This window comes from Triticum aestivum, chromosome 5A, assembly GCF_018294505.1.
Source record: "Triticum aestivum cultivar Chinese Spring chromosome 5A, IWGSC CS RefSeq v2.1, whole genome shotgun sequence".
Classification (NCBI taxonomy): domain Eukaryota; kingdom Viridiplantae; phylum Streptophyta; class Magnoliopsida; order Poales; family Poaceae; genus Triticum; species Triticum aestivum.
Window position 1 is genome coordinate 227,178,624 of NC_057806.1, and position 19,675 is coordinate 227,198,298.

At 51.1% G+C, this 19,675-nt stretch overlaps 1 protein-coding gene across 1 annotated transcript; it reads right to left on the reverse strand.

Moving 5' to 3' along the window:
- Positions 1-1,046: 1,046 nt before the first annotated feature.
- On the reverse strand, positions 1,047-12,096 carry LOC123102840 (replication factor C subunit 2). The gene is made up of 12 exons (XM_044524275.1): positions 11,918-12,096; positions 11,714-11,792; positions 11,509-11,588; positions 10,345-10,464; positions 10,177-10,246; positions 10,012-10,085; positions 9,808-9,928; positions 9,611-9,673; positions 9,470-9,529; positions 2,013-2,138; positions 1,835-1,918; positions 1,047-1,392 (listed from the first exon to the last, which is right to left on the reverse strand). The coding sequence occupies exons 1-12, from the start codon at positions 12,082-12,084 to the stop codon at positions 1,294-1,296; spliced, it is 1,143 nt and encodes a 380-aa protein (XP_044380210.1). The 5' UTR covers positions 12,085-12,096; the 3' UTR covers positions 1,047-1,293.
- Between the last annotated feature and the right edge of the window lie 7,579 nt (positions 12,097-19,675).

Sequence of the window (19,675 nt, forward strand, 5' to 3'; positions counted from 1 at the left end):
AACATGAAGAAGGCGATGACTGGTGGAAAAAAATTGGGACGGAAGGATGGTGGGCTGGCTCTGAATACCAGATGTTAGGTACCCAGTTCACAATCCACTAGCAACACTTCATTACAGGGGAACCAATGTCTGATACCAGTGAATTGAGGGAGGATGGAGGAGGACGAGGGAGGAACAGTAGGTAGGAGAAGGTAGGGGAGGAGGAGCCGCCGTGTCGTGCCTGATCCTACGCGAATACCTCCTCGTGGCCTGCTTCCCCTGTATTTATAGTCGGCACCCTGGTGGGCTTGGCCCACGTACCACCCACGGGCAAGCCCAATGGGTCCCTAACACTGCACGTCGTAGGACGTGATGGGGACGAGCTGCTTTACTCCCGCGACCAGCTCGCGGTTGACGACGACACGCGCCTAGCAGCAGCCGATGCCGTAGCAGAGCTTGCTAGCGTCCAGCCTTGGTTACATGTCGTACGTTAGCCTTGATTACATGTCGTATGTTTGCCAGTCCGCCCCCCTCCCTCCGCGCGCGTGTTGCCGGCGCAGCGGCGGCTTGATCCGGATCGCGGTTGGGCTCATGGCTGGTTGCCGGCGGGGCGAAATAGAGGGCGACGGCGTGGGTGGGCATGGAAGGGCATTTTGACTAGTCAAAGTGCCCAGGTGGCCTTTTTTTTGCCAAGACACCTCTTGACAACCGGAACCCGTCTGTCATAAACAGGCTTAAAGCGTTATAATCCATCAATCAGTGTTATTTGCAAAAAAAAAAACATAGACATGTTTGTTTCTGTCAAAAAATGTAACGTAGTGTTTTTTAAACCTAGCTCTCAAATTGGTGGTTTATTGCAATTTACTCTTTGAAATCTGAAGGGGATAACTCTTCTCACCAAGCATCCAACCAGAGTCCCTAAAAAAAGCATCCAGCCACAGCCTGGTACTCTCATATTTATGTGATTCCCAAACAAGACCCTAATAGCAAGCAGTCTGGGTAAGGAAGAGGAAGGGAACAAATTGTGTTATGAATCATATTATGCAAAGGAAAGCACGTATGAGGAATGCATGACAAGTCAGAACTGTTCTTTGTGATCATTGACATATCCAGGCACAATTCAATTGGTTGAAAAAGAAAGTGAGTTCATCGGACTTAAAACATCACAAACCAACCTAAAAATAGCACAAGAGTATGATGAGAATGAGGTTAGGCCTCTCTAGGATCTTAAGTTGGGAAGGAGACACAAGATATATTTGCCAGAGTTTGCAGACAGCCGGCAGCAGTATCACTGTTCATCTCCATCATCTTCTCTTAGAAGACCAGCCCTTGCGGGATGTTAAATAGAGCACGAATTGTCTCACTGGCCATATCTAAGAGCTGTAAATACTCATCTGCCCCATCGACCAAGCACTGCAAATCATAAAAGTTAAATGAAAGGACTATGAGAAGAATGGAACAGAAGGACCAAGTCTTTTGAGAGATTCATTATGTCATATAGCATATGTAAATCGTGGACTTATTCCGACTGTAAACAAAAAGTCATGTTCTAACTTTGATCGATATTGCTGAAATACTCAGGTCAAGCTTCCCAGAAACCGAGAAGCAGAACATTACTTATCTTAATCCTCCATTATAATCCTGTCATCAAATTTCCCTATGCGTTAATTTTTTTATGTTTTTCGTTCCCAATGCTTTATTTATTTTTTATGTTTTATGTTCCCAATGCTTTATTTTTTTAATTATGTTTTAGATTTCTCTATGGCAACATGCAACTCATGAAAAAATGGTTGTTCTCGTACTACAATTTTGGATGGCTAACCCGTGAAACTAGCATATAAAGAATGAGACAAACCTTATCAGCTTCCCCAAGCTTTCTACATATTCTTGCCTTGTGCTCATCTGGAATATCATCCGCATTAACAATCACATCTAGAAACTGAATGTGAACACTTCAGTCGGTGGTAATTGTAAGATGAAAACAACAGGTAACACATCATGTCATCTATGTATACAAAGAGAAGAGAGCTGACCTGCGAGAGCAGCTGGGAAACTGGATATCCGTCAGCAATAATATTGCTAACTTCCTTGTTTGCCACATCAAATTCACCAGATTTGCATGCTACAAGCAATGACTTGACAATATCTTCAGGGATAGCCTGATGCAGGTGTTAGGAAAGCAACTTATCTTTATTGAAGGCCCGAGGGGCATATATATATTACACATGACTTGAGGTGTAAGGAAACTAAACGTAGACTAATAAGGACTCCTAGACCAATACTAATACTCCTTACCCCCCCCCCCCCCCCCCCTCAAATGCAAAGTGTATGCAATAGCATTGCATTTGAAGAAGTGTAATACTAAAAAAAAACATAATCCAAATCCGCGTCTTGAGAGTGTCGTCGTAGCATGAAGAGTCTTCAAAACCTGTCGAGTCGCCAAAGGGGATAATGAAGAGATGGCACATCAGAGGAAGACACCGCATCGATAGAAGATACAAGAGAAGATGGGTTGTCAAAAGAAGATGGCACATCAAGAGAAGAAGCATTGCTTAAAGAATCATGGCCCATGAAAACCGACGGCAAAAGAAGCTCAACGGCAAGAGAATGGGCTTAGATCCACAATGCAAAGAGAGGCCACATAAATCCTATACAGAGGACAATGACCAGAAAAAGGCTGATGGACATAGGTTTGGTGGACTCGCATGACATGAGAAAACACAAAATATCAACGGATTTGGTGGACGCAGCGGAAATTATAGAAAACTAGGAAGCTAGAAAGCACACATGAAGAAGCAAAAGGCATCGTGTATGCAGAAGACATTGGAAAAATAATCAAGATCGAAACGGAGTAGATGCTAGCACCCAGCCATGTACGTGGCTGAAAGGCAGCAAGGAGAGCTCCACAGCAGCGCAGAGCAGCGCCTAGAGCAGAAAAGGGCAGCAGTACAGCAGGACGTGTGAGAGTAGCTAGCATGAGTCGCACTGAGTTAAGATCGAGACAAGGCAGACAGAGAAACGGCAGCGCACCCGATCTAGAGACGTGACCATCGGTGGCTCTGCCCGATCTGGACGGAAGGCCACCAGGCGGCCCGAATCAGATGGATGCAAAGTGTACAGCGACGGGATCCAACAGGCGGGTGCATCGATCCGGATGGGAGACCTGCTGCAGGGCACGTCGATCTGGGAGGGCAGGAGCGGCCGTCGATGAAGAACACGGACGTCCGTCGAGGGTCCAAATCCAGGAGTTGGTCCATGGCTGCCCAGCAGTGAACGTGTAGAGGCCCAACGGCGCATCAATCCAGTAGGCTTGCTGGGCGACATGGAGCGGCCTGGGCGTCGATCTTGATGGCGATCGGGTGAGGCGGCAGTCAGCGCACGTCTTGGAGGGAGCAACAACGGGCATGTTCTTTCCGGACTCGATCAATCTAGTATCGATAGCAGCGGCGGCATGAGATCGATCCAGGGGATCGATCGAAGATAGATTATGGGAGAAAAAAAATCGATCATGAGGCGAGTTGCGGCGCCGGAGGGGGCCTATGATGGATAAGTCTGTGTACTAGGGTCATTGTGGGGCTGCAGCACATGGTCCTTGTGGCAGTTAGGATAGAGTTCCTGACCATCAAGGACTGTCAGTTAGGATAGCATCTTAGACTGGCATCTCAGCAGCATCTCAGCATATGCTTGGCTGGCTAGCAGCCTATAAGTATGTAACCCCAACCCCTCAGGTTGGCATGGCATTGTGTGAGAAATAAACCAACGAAAATTGTCCCAACTCTCCTAGTGTCATCCACAACTATCAATGCTCAGGTTCAAAGGTCTAACAAGTGGTATCAGAGCCTCATTATCTTGTACCCTGAGCATTTCCTGCGAGCAGCCCAAGTCGGTAGCAGCAGCTGCTCCGTCTGCCTCTGGCTACTTTCCTCCCTCCGGACTGTCGAGCAGCAGTTCGTCTTCAACAGCCTCCTCTTCACGCAACAGCCCCCTGCAGCGAGCCATGTCTGCAAGTCGCTCTCTGCACACGGCTACCTCGAGCATGCGGCGCCGGCAGGAGGCCGAGCGCGCCGTGGCAGAGGAGCGTGAGCGAGCAGCTGTAGCAGCAGCTGCTGCGGCAGCAAGGGTGTCAAGGCTGGCTGCAGCGGAGCTGGCAGCAGCCAAAGCGGAGGTAGAAGCAGCCAGGGCGGAGTTAGAAGCAGCCAGGGCGGAGTTAGAAGCAGCAGCAGACGCAGCACGTGAGGCTACAGCGGATGCCAAAGCACTCCGCGGCGGCTCCGACAGCTCCAGCAGCTCCGCGCCTGCGGACGACGGCGCTGACGCAGACCGCGCCAAAGTGGCGCAAGAGCGGACGGCGCAGTGGGCAGCCGAGCACGCCGGCGCTCCAGGTGGAGGTGCGCACCGTGACGGCGGCTGCAACGACCAGGACCGCGGCCTCTACGAGGTCCGGACTGTGGTCAGGGATGTTGGTCCCAGTGCTGGGTGGCCTACCCTCACTAAAACCAACTACGTCGAGTGGGCCGGGATCATGAAGGTCAGGCTCCAGGTGCGGCGCATGTGGGAGGCAGTCCAGGACAGCAACGTCGACCACCAAGAGGACCGACGGGCGCTGGACGCCCTCATCGCCGCAGTCCCGCCCGAGATGCAGTTCTCGCTTTCCAGCAAGCGGACTGCCAAGGAAGCTTGGGACGCCATCGCCGCGGCACGCATCGGCGGCGACCGTGCTCGCAAGTCCACTCTGCAGGCACTTCGTAAGGAGTGGGAGAGCCTGGCTTTCAAGCCAGGTGAGGACGTTGATGACTTTGCTCTCCGTCTCAACACTCTGCTGCAGAAGTTGGTAAAGTTTGGTGATGCACCTACACCGAGGAGAGAGCTGTCGAGAAGCTCTTTCGGTGCATCCCCGAGAAGTACAAGCAGATGGCTCGGTCGATCGAGTCCTTGCTGGACCTCTCCACGGTGACAATCGAGGAGGCGATAGGTCGCCTCAAGGTCATCGACACCGACGAGCCACAACCTTCCTCGGGGCCCATCACCACCGGCGGGAAGCTGCTCCTAACTCGGGAGCCGTGGGATGCCAGCCTTGGTGACAGGAAGAAGGGGGAGCCTTCTTCCACAACGGGCGGCCGCAAGCGTGGCAAGCAGCGTAAGACGCGAAGAGGCCCCCCGGGCAGGGCACAAGGACGTGCCGAAGGGGACGCCCGCGGAGGCGCCAAGGACGGCGCTGCTGGCAAGCCCAAGCCGGCACAAGACAACAGCTGCCACAACTATGGCCGGTTTGGCCATTGGGCCAATGAGTGTCGGCAACCACGACAAGGCCAGGCCCACGTCGCACAGGCGAAGGAGGAGGAGACGGCTCTATTCATGGCACATGCAAGCATTGAGCTATCTTCAGCGACACCAGTCGCAAAAGCTCTCATCCACCTCGACGAGCCAAAGGCGCACGCTCTTCTCGGCGATGCCTCCGGGAAGGACAAGACTACGGGGTGGTGCCTCGACACCGGCGCCACCCACCACATGACCGGTCAAAGGGAATTCTTCGCCAAGCTCGATTCCGATGCGCGAGGCTCCGTCAAGTTTGGGGATGCCTCCGCTGTGGAAATTAAGGGCGTCGGCTCCGTCATCTTCACCACCAAGACGGGAGAGCACCGGCTGCTCACCGGTGTCTACTACATCCCCGCGCTAAGGAACTCCATCATCAGCTTGGGACAGCTGGATGAGAACGGCTCACGCGTGCTGATTGAGCATGGGGTCCTACGCATCTGGGATCGCCAGGGTCGCCTTCTCGCCAAGGTACCCAGAGGTGGAAATCGACTCTACGTCCTTGATGTGCAGGTGGCACAACCGGTCTGTCTCGCTGTCCGTCGGGACGACGAGGCGTGGCAATGGCATGAGCGCTTTGGGCATCTTCACTTTGAGGCCCTGAAGCGTCTAAGTGCCAAGGAGATGGTACGAGGCCTGCCATGCCTCGACCATGTGGAGCAGTTCTGCGACATCTGCGTACTGACAAAGCAGAGACGACTCCCCTTTCCCCAACAGGCGAGTTTTCGGGCTAAGGAGAAGCTGGAGCTCGTGCACGGAGACTTGTGCGGCCCGGTGACGCCAGCCACACCAGGAGGTCGACGCTACTTCCTGCTGCTCGTCGACGATCTCTCTCGCTACATGTGGGCGATGATTCTCGGCAGCAAGGGAGAAGCGGCGAACGCCGTCAGGCGCGCGCAGGCTGGTGTGGAGGCGGAGAGCGGCCGCAAATTGCGCGTGTTGCGCACTGACAACGGCGGCGAATTCACGGCAGCTGAATTCGCGTCGTACTGCGCCGATGAGGGCATCCAGCGCCACTACTCCACGTCGTACAGCCCGCAGCAAAACGGAGTCGTCGAGCGGCGCAACCAGACGGTTGTGGGGATGGCTCGGGCTCTCCTCAAGCAGCGAGGGATGCCGGCTGTTTTCTGGGGAGAGGCGGTGCTGACGGCCGTCTACATCCTCAACCACTCGCCTACTAAGGCACTCGACGGCAGGACACCGTATGAGGCCTGGCATGGGCGGAAGCCGGCGGTCTCCCATTTGCGGGTCTTTGGCTGTCTTGCGTTCGCTAAGGAGCTTGGCCAGATTGGCAAGCTCGACGACAGGAGCACTCCGGGAGTCTTCATCGGCTACGCGGAGGGCTCAAAAGGCCTACCGCATCCTCGACCCAAAGACACAGCGTGTGCGCACGACGCGAGACGTCGTGTTCAACGAAGGGCGAGGGTGGCAATGGGACAAGGCGGTGGACGACGGCGCGACGCCGACGTATGACGACTTCATTGTCGAGTGCCCTCACTTCAAGGAAGCCGGGGGAGCAAGCAGCTCCTCTCCGCCGGGCACGTCTACCCCGGCCCCCAAAACTACATCGACTCCGGTGCCCGCTACGCCGACGGCACCACAACTGGCGACGCCGCATACTCCAGCCCCGGCGGTCACCACTCCGGGTTCGTCTTCATCAGCACCAGCTCACGCAGAGCACAACCCGATGAAGTTCGCTTCCCCGCTCACTCACGACGAGGAGCAGGTCGACGCATGGTATGGAGGTGAACAGCTGCGGTATCGCACGATGGATGATCTACTCGGCAACCAGCCGGTGCCGGGACTGATGCCATGTGACCTGGAGGCGCAGCTACAACTCGCGTGTGAGGACGGCGAACCACGGTCCTTTGCAGAGGCCGAGAGAGATGCGGCATGGCGCGCCGCGATGCAGGTGGAGATGGATGCGGTCGAGCAAAACCACACCTGGGAGCTCGCTGACCTCCCTCGTGGTCACCACGCAATCACCCTTAAGTGGGTGTTCAAGCTGACGAGGGATGGAGCTGGCGCCATCATCAAGCACAAGGCTCGCCTGGTGGCCCGAGGCTTCTTGCAGCAGGAAGGAGTCGACTTCGACGACGCCTTCGCTCCAGTGGCACGGATGGAGTCCGTGCGACTTCTCCTTGCGCTAGCTGCCCAGGAGGGCTGGCATGTCCATCACATGGATGTCAAGTCGGCATTCCTCAACGGTGACTTGAAGGAGGAAGTCTACGTGCATCAGCCACCGGGTTTTGCGATTCCCGGCCAGGAGGGCAAGGTACTCCGCATGCGCAAGGCCCTCTATGGCCTACGGCAGGCACCTAGGGCGTGGAACGCCAAGCTGGACTCCACGCTAAAGAAGATGGGCTTCGAGCAAAGCCCGCATGAGGCCGCTGTCTACCGACGGGGCAGTGGAGGAAATGCCCTGCTGGTGGGCGTCTATGTTGACGACTTGGTGATCACCGGCACCAAAGATGCAGAGGTGGCGGCATTCAAGGAAGACATGAAGGCCACCTTCCAGATGAGTGATCTGGGGCTCCTCTCCTTCTATCTAGGGATTGAGGTGCACCAGGATCACTCCAGGATCGCGCTTCGACAGTCCGCCTACGCCAAGCGCATTGTTGAGCTAGCTGGGCTCACCGGCTGCCATCCAGCTCTCACTCCGATGGAGGAGAGGCTGAAACTGAGCCGCGACAGCACGACGGAGGAAGTGGATGCTACGCAGTACCGACGCCTTGTGGGGAGCCTTCGCTACCTCACCCACACACGGCCGGACCTAGCATTCTCCGTCGGCTATGTCAGTCGGTTCATGGAGCGACCGACGTCGGAACACCAGCAGGCAGTGAAGAGGATCATCCGCTACATAGCAGGGACCCTCGACCACGGCCTCCACTACCCTAGGTGTCCGGGGGCAGCACACTTCGTCGGGTACAGCGACAGCGACCACGCCAGCGACATCGACACCAGCAAGAGCACGAGCGGGATCCTCCTCTTCCTCGGCAAGTGTCTCGTGAGCTGGCAATCAGTCAAGCAGCAGGTGGTGGCCTCTAGCTGTGAGGCTGAGTACATAGCGGCCTCCACCGCCTGCACTCAGGCGCTTTGGCTCGCTCGACTGCTTGGTGATCTTCTCGTTCAAGACACCAGAACGGTGCAGCTCCTGGTGGACAGCAAGTCCGCGCTGGCCTTGGCAAAGAACCCCGTGTTCCACGAACGGAGCAAGCACATCCGGCTGAGGTATCACTTCATCCGCAGTTGTGTGGAAGAAGGGAGCATCGAGGCGAGCTACATCAACACCAAGGATCAGCTCGCAGACCTGCTCACCAAGCCTCTTGGGAGGGTCAAGTTCCTCGAGCTTTGCTCCAGGATCGGGATGATTCAACACTCCCACAAGACGACATACAAGACTTAGGAGGAGAATGATGGATAAGTCTGTGTACTAGGGTCATTGTGGGGCTGCAGCACATGGTCCTTGTGGCAGTTAGGATAGAGTTCTTGACCATCAAGGACTGTCAGTTAGGATAGCATCTTAGACTGGCATCTCAGCAGCATCTCAGCATATGCTTGGCTGGCTAGCAGCCTATAAGTATGTAACCCCAACCCCTCAGGTTGGCATGGCATTGTGTGAGAAATAAACCAACGAAAATTGTCCCAACTCTCCTAGTGTCATCCACAACTATCAATGCTCAGGTTCAAAGGTCTAACAACCTAAACCTAGGCTCTAATACCATGTTAGGAAAGCAACTTATCTTTATTGAAGGCCCAAGGGGCATATATATATTACACATAACTTGAGGTGTAAGGAAACTAAACATAGACTAATAAGGACTCCTAGACCAATACTAATACTCCTTAACAGCAGGAAGGTCAACTTGATGAAAACGGAATAGTTTGACCTCCCAAGAGAAGACAGAGAATAAACAGTTTCTTGTTCAAATGAATGAATGACCAACTCTTTTCACAGTAAAATTTATCACAGCATGAGATTGCAACTAAGCAATTTGATCACACCATGTGCAGAACCTTACCAAAACAAAATCCTGGTCCAAATCCACTTTATTAAAGTTCAAGAGAACAACATTATCAAGCAAGCAAGTTTTTCGTATAACAATATGTTGCAGGAAGCAAAAATTGTAATTTGACATGTAAGTTGGCATTTGCAAGAAAGTGTGTGATGATATACCCCTGAAACACTAATCAGGTCGCTGGAAGAAATAGAAGATCCAAATAAGCGAGCTGCACTCTGCAACCACAAAAAGTAACATGAATGGACATACTTAAACCATAGCATAATGCAAAGTGCTAACTGAGAAAACCATCAGACCTGAAGATAAGTTATAGCACGACGAAGATCTCCTTGAGAGATGGCACTTAATGTGGATAGCGCCTAACATGGAAAATACAGAAGCCACTCAATATGTCAAGATAAGCCAACAATTGATTAAAGGATCTGTGGCAAAACTTGGGCTGGGAATATGTTTGATGTGGGCATATATTTTGAAGTGAAAACAGTAAGGTTACCTGAGCATCCAGAGTGAGCCCTTCTTCATTGCATATATGCAAAATGCGGTTGCTCATCACATCTTCTGAAAGAGGCTTGAACCTAAACTTTGCACATCTTGATGCAAGTGGCTCTATTATCCTGCATTGCACAATGATCATGGGTTCATAAATTCAATAAATAATGTACCACAGGAAAAATAATATGAACAGATTGATGAATACCTGCTGATATAATTGCATATAAAAAAGAATCTTGTCACTTTGGAGTAAGTCTCCATAGTACGCCTCAATGCATTCTGCAAATAAATCATGGTATCATCAACTCACACATACTTTATAAAGTACTGCAACAATGATGATATATGAGTGCTACATATGGTAATGTACCTGGGCATCTTCTGTCATCGAATCTGCTTCGTCTAGTATAATAATCTTGTATGGTGGGCAGGGATAACCACTGAAGGCCATAGCAAAACAGAAATAGACAGTGATCAATAATGTAACTATCAAACGAAAATCAGAAAATCTGAAGGTTCCTAATCGTGCTGAGCTTACCCTTTCCGTGCAGAACCAACAGCCACAGCAGCAAAATCCTTGATCTTTGTCCTCACCACATTAATTCCCCGTTCATCACTGGCATTAAGCTCCAAAACTCTTGACTTGTAGAGCTCTGGACTGAGTTATCCAAAGAGGACCAGAAAACTAAACTGAGTTTCCAATCATACTGGCAGTAATCTCATATAGTTTTTACTACCAGAGATGCTGGAACCAATTAATTATCACAATCAAAGGATAAGACCTTTAGGGAAGCATCTATAAAGCTTAAACTACCGAAGGTTCTCATTTCTTGAATTAGAATTGAATATGCATCATTCAACTCATTAACCCAATGATGAAGCATCTATAAAGCTTAAACTGCCGAAGGTTCTCATTTCTTGAATTAGAATTGAATATGCATCATTCAACTCATTAACCCAATGATGAAGCATTAACATGTTTGCATATTCTAATGAGTATTGCCATACCTATGGCACAAAGATATCCTCACTGTCCAATAATAAAGCAGGCATTCTACTTGTTACATGGCCCAGTGAGTATTAGTGCATCACATAATCAGTAAACCATACCCTCGAAACAATTGTTGTTGTTTTCAAACATACACCCAATTCTTAAGATTGTACTGATTAGACAATCCAGCATCTGCCAAATGAAAAAAACTAACATCGTGACGGTCCATTCTTATCAAAAGCTCCAACTTTCTAGAAAGAAATGTAATCCCATTACTACACACTGTTTGCGCACAACAATGAACAGAGTTAGCACGCCATTCTGATGAATGGATCTCCATAGAACTCTACAGCAAACTATATACAGAAGTAGCTCAACATCTATTGACTCAGAACATTGCACAATGCACCATGCGCATCAAATGCTCCCATTACATTGACTACTGTTACACCATCGCTGACCATTGACAAGCATGACACCTAGGGGTGTAAATGGCAAATAAATGGCGTCCACAAGTCCCGTTTAGTTAGTTTTAGCTAGCCACATAGTTAATTTTCCTCGGAAAAAAGCTTTATTGAACTGTTAGACCATACATGGGCTTAAACGGGACCCGGTTTACATCCCTACCTTCTAAGTTGATGATTACTGCTAATACTGACCCAAGCAGAGACAAATACAGAAAACCAAGAAAAATGGCCAGCAAGGGAGTACCCGTAGAGCTGATAGGCAATGGCGAGCGCAGTGGTGGTCTTCCCCGTGCCAGGCGGACCGTAGAACAGCATGTGCGGCAACTGCAAGGGACCAAACATCAAATAAGACACCTCCCAAGGGGCTCAATGAACAGATTAGAAGACAAAAACATCGTCACGACTCAGATGGAGAGCTAGGGTTAGAGAGAGCGCGCGCGCGAACGTACGTCGGCGGTCTCGAGGGTGTTGGTGAGCACACGGACCACCTCCTCCTGGTGCGCGACGTCCTTCACCTGCCTCGGCCGGCTGCGACGTCAGGAACAGGCGCAATTAGAGCAAAACCACGAGGGCTTCTTCGCAAACTGCGCGAGAAATGGGGAAATCCAGGGGGGGGGGGGGGGGGGGGGGGGGGGGGGGTGAAGGGTGCTTACTATTTCTCCACCCATGGTTGTGACGACGGCACGAGCGGCGCCATCTCTCCTCCTCGGATGCCGCCGCGACGAAGGGAAATGGTGAGGCCTGCGCAGGCGGGGGCGAGCGGCGGGCGGCTGTCTCGGTTTCGCGCGCTGTGTTTTTGGGGTCGAGGTTTTAAGAGCATTACTAGTAGAACCTCTGAACCCTTAAATCCTTATAACAGTTTTAAGGGTTGAGAAATGCCACTTTTTAACATTTTTAAGGGTTAAAAAACAGAAGTAAAGATTAGAACCCTCAAACCCAACCCTTAAACTGCTTTAAGGGTTGGATTTGAGGGTTCTAGTCTTTGCCTCAACCCCAACCTTTAAAACTCTTATTTCATATATAACACATTTCATCATATGACATATCACAAATTCCATCACATTTGACATAAAACAATAATCATTCTAGTTATTATTACAACACCGAATAAAACAATAATCATTCAAATTGTTACAACAATTTTTGAGCAAATTACATAATTGTTCGAATAAAATAGGATATAGAAAAGTAAAACAAAGATACATCATGGACCAATGCGCCGCCCATCCAACTGCCAGTGGTGCTCTATTAGATCATTCCGGAGCCGACCATGAGTGGTTGCATCCTCAATCTCATGATGTGCTTGAAAAAAAGCGTGTATGCGAGAAGGATTTCTTTCCAGTTGCACACAGGTACCAACATTGTCATAGAAACAAGGGAGGTTTAACCCTCTTTCATCCTCTAGGATCATGTTGTGTAGAATCACACAACATTTCATGATGTTCATCAAGTTTTTTTTGTCCCAAAATCGAGCTGGACCATGAACTATGGCAAACCTTGCTTGCAAAACACCGAAAGCTCTCTCAATATCCTTGCGGGCTGCCTCTTGTGCCTTGGTGAAATGAGCCTCTTTTCTTGTTAAGGGCACCCCATTTTTCTCCTTGATGGACTTCACAAGAGTTGCCCATTCGGGATAGATGCCATCGGTGAGATAGTATCCCATTGAGTACGCATTGTCCATGATTTTGTAGTTGCAAGCTAGAGCATCCCCAGAAATTAATCTTTTAAACAAAGGAGATCTATTGAGGATATTGATATCATTGAGTGTTCCCGGCAACCCAAAGAATGCATGCCAAATCCATGTGTCTTGAGATGCTACGGCCTCAAGCACAATGGTAGCATCACGGCTTTTACCGCAATACATACCGTGTCATGCCTTTGGGCAATTTTTCCACCTCCAATGCATGCAGTCAAGACTACCTAGCATCCCCGGCCATCCCCTTTTTTCATTCATTTCCATTAATCTCTTTGTATCTTCCTCGTTTGGTGCCCGAAGATACTGCTCGCCGTACCGCCGAATGACCAACTTGGCAAACCTACAGACTGACTCCGTGGTTATATCTTGCCCAATGCGAAGATACTCGTCGGTATAATCCGCAGGTATGCCATAAGCGAGTACCCGCATTGCCGCCGATATCTTTTGATATGCACTAAACCCCATGATACCGGTGGCGGATCTACGACGTTTAAAGTAATAGGAGGCAGCCTCACAATCGTTGACAATCTTCACAAACAAACTACGCCGCATTCGGTACCTTCTGCGGAAGAGACGAGGAGGGTATGTAGGTACCTCTGCGAAGTAGTCTTCCATCAAATGCTCGTGTCCGAGAGCGCGGTTCCGGTAGATGGTGACTCGCCCCATCTTCGCCCCTCTCCTCTGATCCATCATCTTCACGTGGTTTTCAAAGGATTGCACGTCGATGAGGAGGCTCATCATCTCGACGTCGTCGTCTTGCAACAACTCGTCGGTGTCCGAATCGTCGGATGACGACCAACCCGATGAATCGGACAACGAGTCCATGTCGTTGTTGTTCACCTCCATCTACACAATACAACAAACAATAAATTGTGAGTGCCAACAATGAATCAAAAAGGAAAAAAATAAAACAAAAAGGAAGAACAGGAAGCATACCTGCGGGTTGGGGGCGGGAGGCGGGGGCGTCGAGGGGAGGCGGGGGCATCTGGCGCGGCGGCTCGAGGAGGCCGGCCTGCCTCTGGCCTCTGGGGGGCGGGAGGCGGCTGGGGGAGGGAGGCGACTGGGGGGCGGGGGCGGGGCCGATGGCTGATGCGGGCGGGCGGGGGGCGGGGCGCCGGGGCGGGAGGCGGCGGCGCGGGAGTCCGGGGGGCGGGACGCTGGGGCGGGAGGCGGCGGCGCGGGAGGCCGGGGGCGGGGCTTGGTGCGGGGCGGCCGGGGGCCGGGGCGCGGGGCGGGAGGCGTTGAGGGGAGGTGGGGGAAGGGCGGATCCGGCGGCGGGGAGCGTGGCGCAGGGGCGGGACGGCGGCGGCGTCGAGGGAAGGCGGGGGGCCGGCCGGATTGGCGGCGGGCGACGGCCGGCGGCTTGGGAGGGAGGAAGCGGGAGGTTGGGGACGGGAAACTTCCCTCTCGCGCGACAGGGGAAGGGAGTGCGGGCTGGGGTCGAGCGCCCCCCTCCAACCCTCACTTCTACGATTCGAAATTGGGTTTGAGGGTTGGCCCCTTACTTTTTTTTGAGGGTTTGAGGGTTTAGGGGTTCTAGTCTTTGCGTTTTTTTTGTTGCAACCCGCAAAAAAGCGGTTATTTATGAGGGTTTGAGGGTTTAGGGGTACTACTAGTAATGCTCTAAGGGGTGGGTGTGGAGGGGGGTTCTGGCTCGGTGTTTCGGCACGCCTCAATCGAGGGTTTTGCTGGCCAGACTGGGATGCAAGTGCATCTCCACACCCTTATATGGCGTCGAAGCATAAAATAATCGTCAACTTAAGTTTTACGTGGAAAAAAATGACCCAACCAGATATTGTATTGAATCGTGGCCTTTAAAAAAATTACGGGCACGGCAAATTCTTCCCTTCAACTTTTAAAAACACGGGGCGGGAGGCCGACTCGAGAATGACCCCTATCGCTAGCGAGATTTGGCGAGAGGGACATTTCCGTGCGGCAGTTCCCACTCTCTCTTCCCTCCGCCGCCATTGATCTTCCTTCGCCTGCTTCGAATCACCTTCCCCTACTCTGTAGCGCCGCCATGACGCCTCCCAGTCGTCGCCCGTCACCGTGGAAGTCATGGACGCGCCAACCCCTCAAGCAGGTCTCGTCGTCGGCCGTGTCGCACCCCTCGCCGTTCAGGCCTCCACCGCCCATCCCCGCAAGCGCCAGGGCAACTTCATCATCCAGACCGGCGCTCTGGCAGCCACCTGAAGGAAATATGCCCTAGAGGCAATAATAAAGTTGTTATTTTATATTTCCTTATATCATGATAAATGTTTATTATCCATGCTAGAATTGTATTAACCGAAAACTTGATACATGTGTGGATACATAGACAAAACACGGTGTCCCTAGTAAGCCTTTATTAGACTAGCTCGTTAATCAAAGATGGTTAAGTTTCCTAACCATAGACATGTGTTGTCATTTGATAAACAGGATCACATCATTAGAGAATGATGTGATGGACAAAACCCATCCGTTAGCTTAGCATAATGATCATTTAGTTTTATTGATATTGCTTTCTTCATAACTTATACATGTTTCTCTGACTATGAGATTATGCAACTCCCGAATACCGGAGAAACACCATGTGTGCTATCAAACGTCACAACGTAACTGGGTGATTATAAAGATGCTCTACAGGTGTCTCTGAAGGTGTTTGTTGAGTTGGCATAGATCGAGATTAGGATTTGTCACTCCGTGTATCGGAGAGGTATCTCTGGGCCCTCTCGGTAATGCACATCACTATAAACCTTGCAAGCAATATGACTAATGAGTTAGTTACGGGATGATGCATTAGGGAACGAGTAAAGATACTTGCCGGTAACGAGATTGAACTAGGTATGTGGATACCGACGGTCGAATCTCGGGCAAGTAACATACCGATGGCAAAGGGAATAATGTATGTTGTTATGCGGTTTGATCGATAAAGATCTTTGAAGAATATGTAGGAACCAATATGAGCATCATGACAGTGCAGGACTATCTCGGTTACGGATATGTGGCAGGCCAGGCGTGCCATGGATATTGCGGATGCACGCGGTGCATGGATGATACGACGTCTCAGCACCTAACGTCAAGGAAAGATGGCGGGTCTGGGAAAATCGTGTACATGGGGCATCGAAAATGGCTCGAACAGGACGACCCGTGAAGAAACCGTGGAGATCTATTCAATGGTCACGCTGAGCATCGAGGACCTCCACATAAGCGGAGTGGTGCCGAAATCGATGAGTTGTTGAAAAACTGGAAGGAGTGCCCCGCGCCGGGAAAGACGATGAGAAAGGCACCGGAGCTGCTGCTGAAGGTATGGAAGACGAGGTCTGTGTTCTGGGACTTGGAGTACTGGCACAAACTCGATACACCTCATTGCCTTGATCAAATGCATATTTGTAAGAATGTCCTTGAGCCATTAGAGCCGGAAGAACCTCGCAAGTGCTATGGGAACCAATTAGGATGCATCCTACGGGAATGTGCGAGCATCAACGATGATGACTTAAGGAGTAAAGAACATTTGACGCAGTTGCTCCTAACGAAGTTGCACAAGAGATTAAAGTTCCCCGATCGAGATGATAACATAGAACAACCGTGGGATGATCCGAAGATGAAAAAGATTAACAATCACGCCATGGGCATGTTTAGCAATGATTTGGCCTCCTGGAAAGGGAGGGTGAAACGAGCTATTGAGGCTGAGGAACCCCTGTCCAAGATTCTGGAGGAAAATCCGACACTTACGGAAGAGGAGTTCAAAAAGTTCAAGGACACTTGCGCTACCGAGGCAGCCAAGGCTAAGGCTGCGAAATTCAAGAGCCTTCAGCAAAGGAACACGAGGAAGCATCGCCTCGGAAGCCGTGGCTACCTCGGTAAAAGGCCCATATGGGATAAGGAGGACACAGAACGTGAAGCCGCGGGTTTCCCAGACCCCTTCGCGAAGTTCACCAACCCCTTGGAGTGTGACTTCATCAGGGCCCGCTACAAGCGGGACAAGGAGAAAAAGGTTTTTTACACGGACCAGATCACGAGGAAATTGATTAGACTACTAGAGAAGCATCACCAGCTTGCAGCCGAAAGCCCTACTTCTCCGACGAGGCCCAAGTGGGACACCCCTCTCAACCGGGCCTTGAACGAACTTAAGGGACTCCCTTTGGGCCAGCGGCCGCAATATGGTCGTGTGCACGGCGCTGGAGACGGCGCCACGTGGAAGGTGTTTTACAACGAGGGCCCGGAGGCCAAGAAGCAGAAAAAGAAGTTTAGTCAGGCGGACATCGACGCGAAGGTGAAGCTTGCGGTCGAGAAAAAAGCAGCTGAGGACGCGGAAAAAACAGCCGAGGAGATAAATGAGTTGCTACAGCAGGCAGTCAATGCAGTTGTAACTGCGTGCAGAAATGATTTCGCTACTAACTTGGTTCCAGCTATCATCAACTGGACGAAGGAAAATCCAGACAAGATGGTACATGATTTCCCGATGCCCAGTTTCGTCGGGAGCAACTCCATGAACAACAACAACACCGCACCATCACTTGCTCATGCAATCGTGCCTCCTCTCGCGGTCGCTCCCGCTCATAGCAGCCCTTCCTCAGTCTCTGGCGCGCTAGGTGGGCCTTCATCTTTGGCTGAGCTCGACGCCATCATGGTAATTACATGTCGCACCAGCACACACACACACACATATAATATTCCATTTTTGTTGCCTTTCGAATGTTTTACGCCACAGACATATGTGTTTGCAGGGTGAAGAAACCCCGTGCACCATACTCTACTTGATAAAAGGCCAGAAGGTCGATGTGGGAAAGGGGGTGATATTGAACCCCTTGCAACCCACGTTCCACAACCAGCCGATCCCCGCTGGGCACTTCAAGGTTAGCTTGTCCAGTGTGAAATCAGGGCAACACCTCCTCCAGTACAACATGTGGGAGAGGACGACGAGACCCCGCCGCGGATTGGAAGATGCAAGAGTTGGGTGCTGCTATGGCCGAAGAATCTTATTCGTCTGGAGCCGGCCGAGAGCACACCAATAACCACACATCAACAAGCATGTGCGGAGACCACCACCCCGCCTACGCAATTACCAGCTCCTATAGTGCCGAGTGAGAGCGGCGGACGACGTGATGAAGGGGGTGCAATAGTACTGGCTGATGTAATCGGTCCTGTAGAACAGAGAATGGATGATGAGACGGAGGTCGACCCTATGGGTTTCCTCAATACAAACGCGTATGACTGTGACATAGATATGATGAGTCAACCATATGACGAATCGGGCTATCAGCATGCTAATGAGGATATGGATGATATGCCCGGGCAGGAGGGGCGTTGGAAGGATTGCAAAAAGTCTCTCTTCATGAATTCCTCACAGGACACGCCTGAAGATGTCGCCTCAACACAGGCTCAACTAGCCAGGGTCGTATAGTGCTTAGCCCGGGAACCCTGGGGCAGGGGTTAAGGAAGGGTCTGGAAGGTGTGCCCAAGAAAAAGGAGAGGAAGAGATCGGGGAAGATAACTGCCTCCAAACAAGCCAGAGCACAAAGCAGTCAGACGATGCATTCTGAAGAGCGTGCACCCGTGAAAGGTGCGGCCATGTTCCATCTCACGGGCGAGCCGATGCTACCGCCGAAACCGCTGGAGGCATTATTAGGGGATCTCAGGGGACTGCATGACCATGTGCTGTCGACTGAGAAAAGCCTACTAGCCTCAAAGGATCCAGGATATCTGACATACGCGGCTCGTGTGCCCGAGGGGAAGTGCTAGGTTGATACACGGCCCGCGGAGGTGTTCTTCCTGCGGTTTGACCATATCTTTGAGATGTTTCTGACAAGGCGGCTCGATTTTACAATCGTCCGCCTTTTTGTGCTACATATGAGCTCCGTCATGAAGAGTGAAGAAGTCTCGCAAATCTGTGTGGCGGATCCGTACTACATGCACGAGTCTTTCTTGAGTCTCGGCGACTTTGAGCGTGAAATTGCTAGGGAGTACCTCCAAAACTTCATGGTACAGAATAAGGACCGGGAAATTGTCCTCGTGCCTTATCATCCAAAGTAAGTCAGTTTCGGACAACCCTTTCATACATTTCAATCATTCCTTCTCTCTCATATGGGGAATAATTTGAGGTGTCTTTTCCCCGCAGCAACGGGCACACCGTCCTTATCGTTCTTTACCCGCAAGTCTCCCACGCCGTGTATTTTGACCCTTCCAGAGACTACGAGAAAAAAGACTACACCCACATAATGAATATTCTAGATGATGCTCTCCAAGGCTTTAGCATTAGAGGTGGCCACATGCAGATCAGGAAACAAAGGAACAAGAAGATGGGTTTCGCGCATAAAACTAACTTCTCCTGCATCCATGTCCCAAAACCAAGCAAGAAGGATGGATTCTACATCGTTCATCTCATGATTTAGTTCAACACGGATCACCAAAAGCTTCGCATGAGAAGCAGAAATGATGATCATATCCACAAAGTGGCTAGAATCTCATGGAGAAGTGGATTATAAACCTAGAGATGACTTCTTTCGCATCCAAAGCGACATTGCGACGATCATCATGAAAGAAGTCGTCGATGAGAAGGGGATGTTCCACCACGCCCTATATCGCGAGCTGACGTCCGAACTCGCATAGGCATGCAACGTCTAGACCTCACGCCGTTCAAGAAGCTAGGGTCCATCCTCGATGATATGGAAGGATGGAACTTCTAGTGATTTATGATCCCGATGATGATGATATGTGTCGGTTGAACTTGTAT

Bases quoted from the DNA above. Each gene is read 5' to 3' on its own strand.
- LOC123102840 (XM_044524275.1), bottom strand. From the start codon at position 12,084: ATGCTCTTAAAACCTCGACCCCAAAAACACAGCGCGCGAAACCGAGAC. The intron at 9,929-10,011 runs GTATTCATCAAT...TGTGCAATGCAG, and splicing joins ATATGCAATTATATCAGCAG to GATAATAGAGCCACTTGCAT. The intron at 9,674-9,807 runs GTAACCTTACTG...TTTCCATGTTAG, and splicing joins GGCTCACTCTGGATGCTCAG to GCGCTATCCACATTAAGTGC.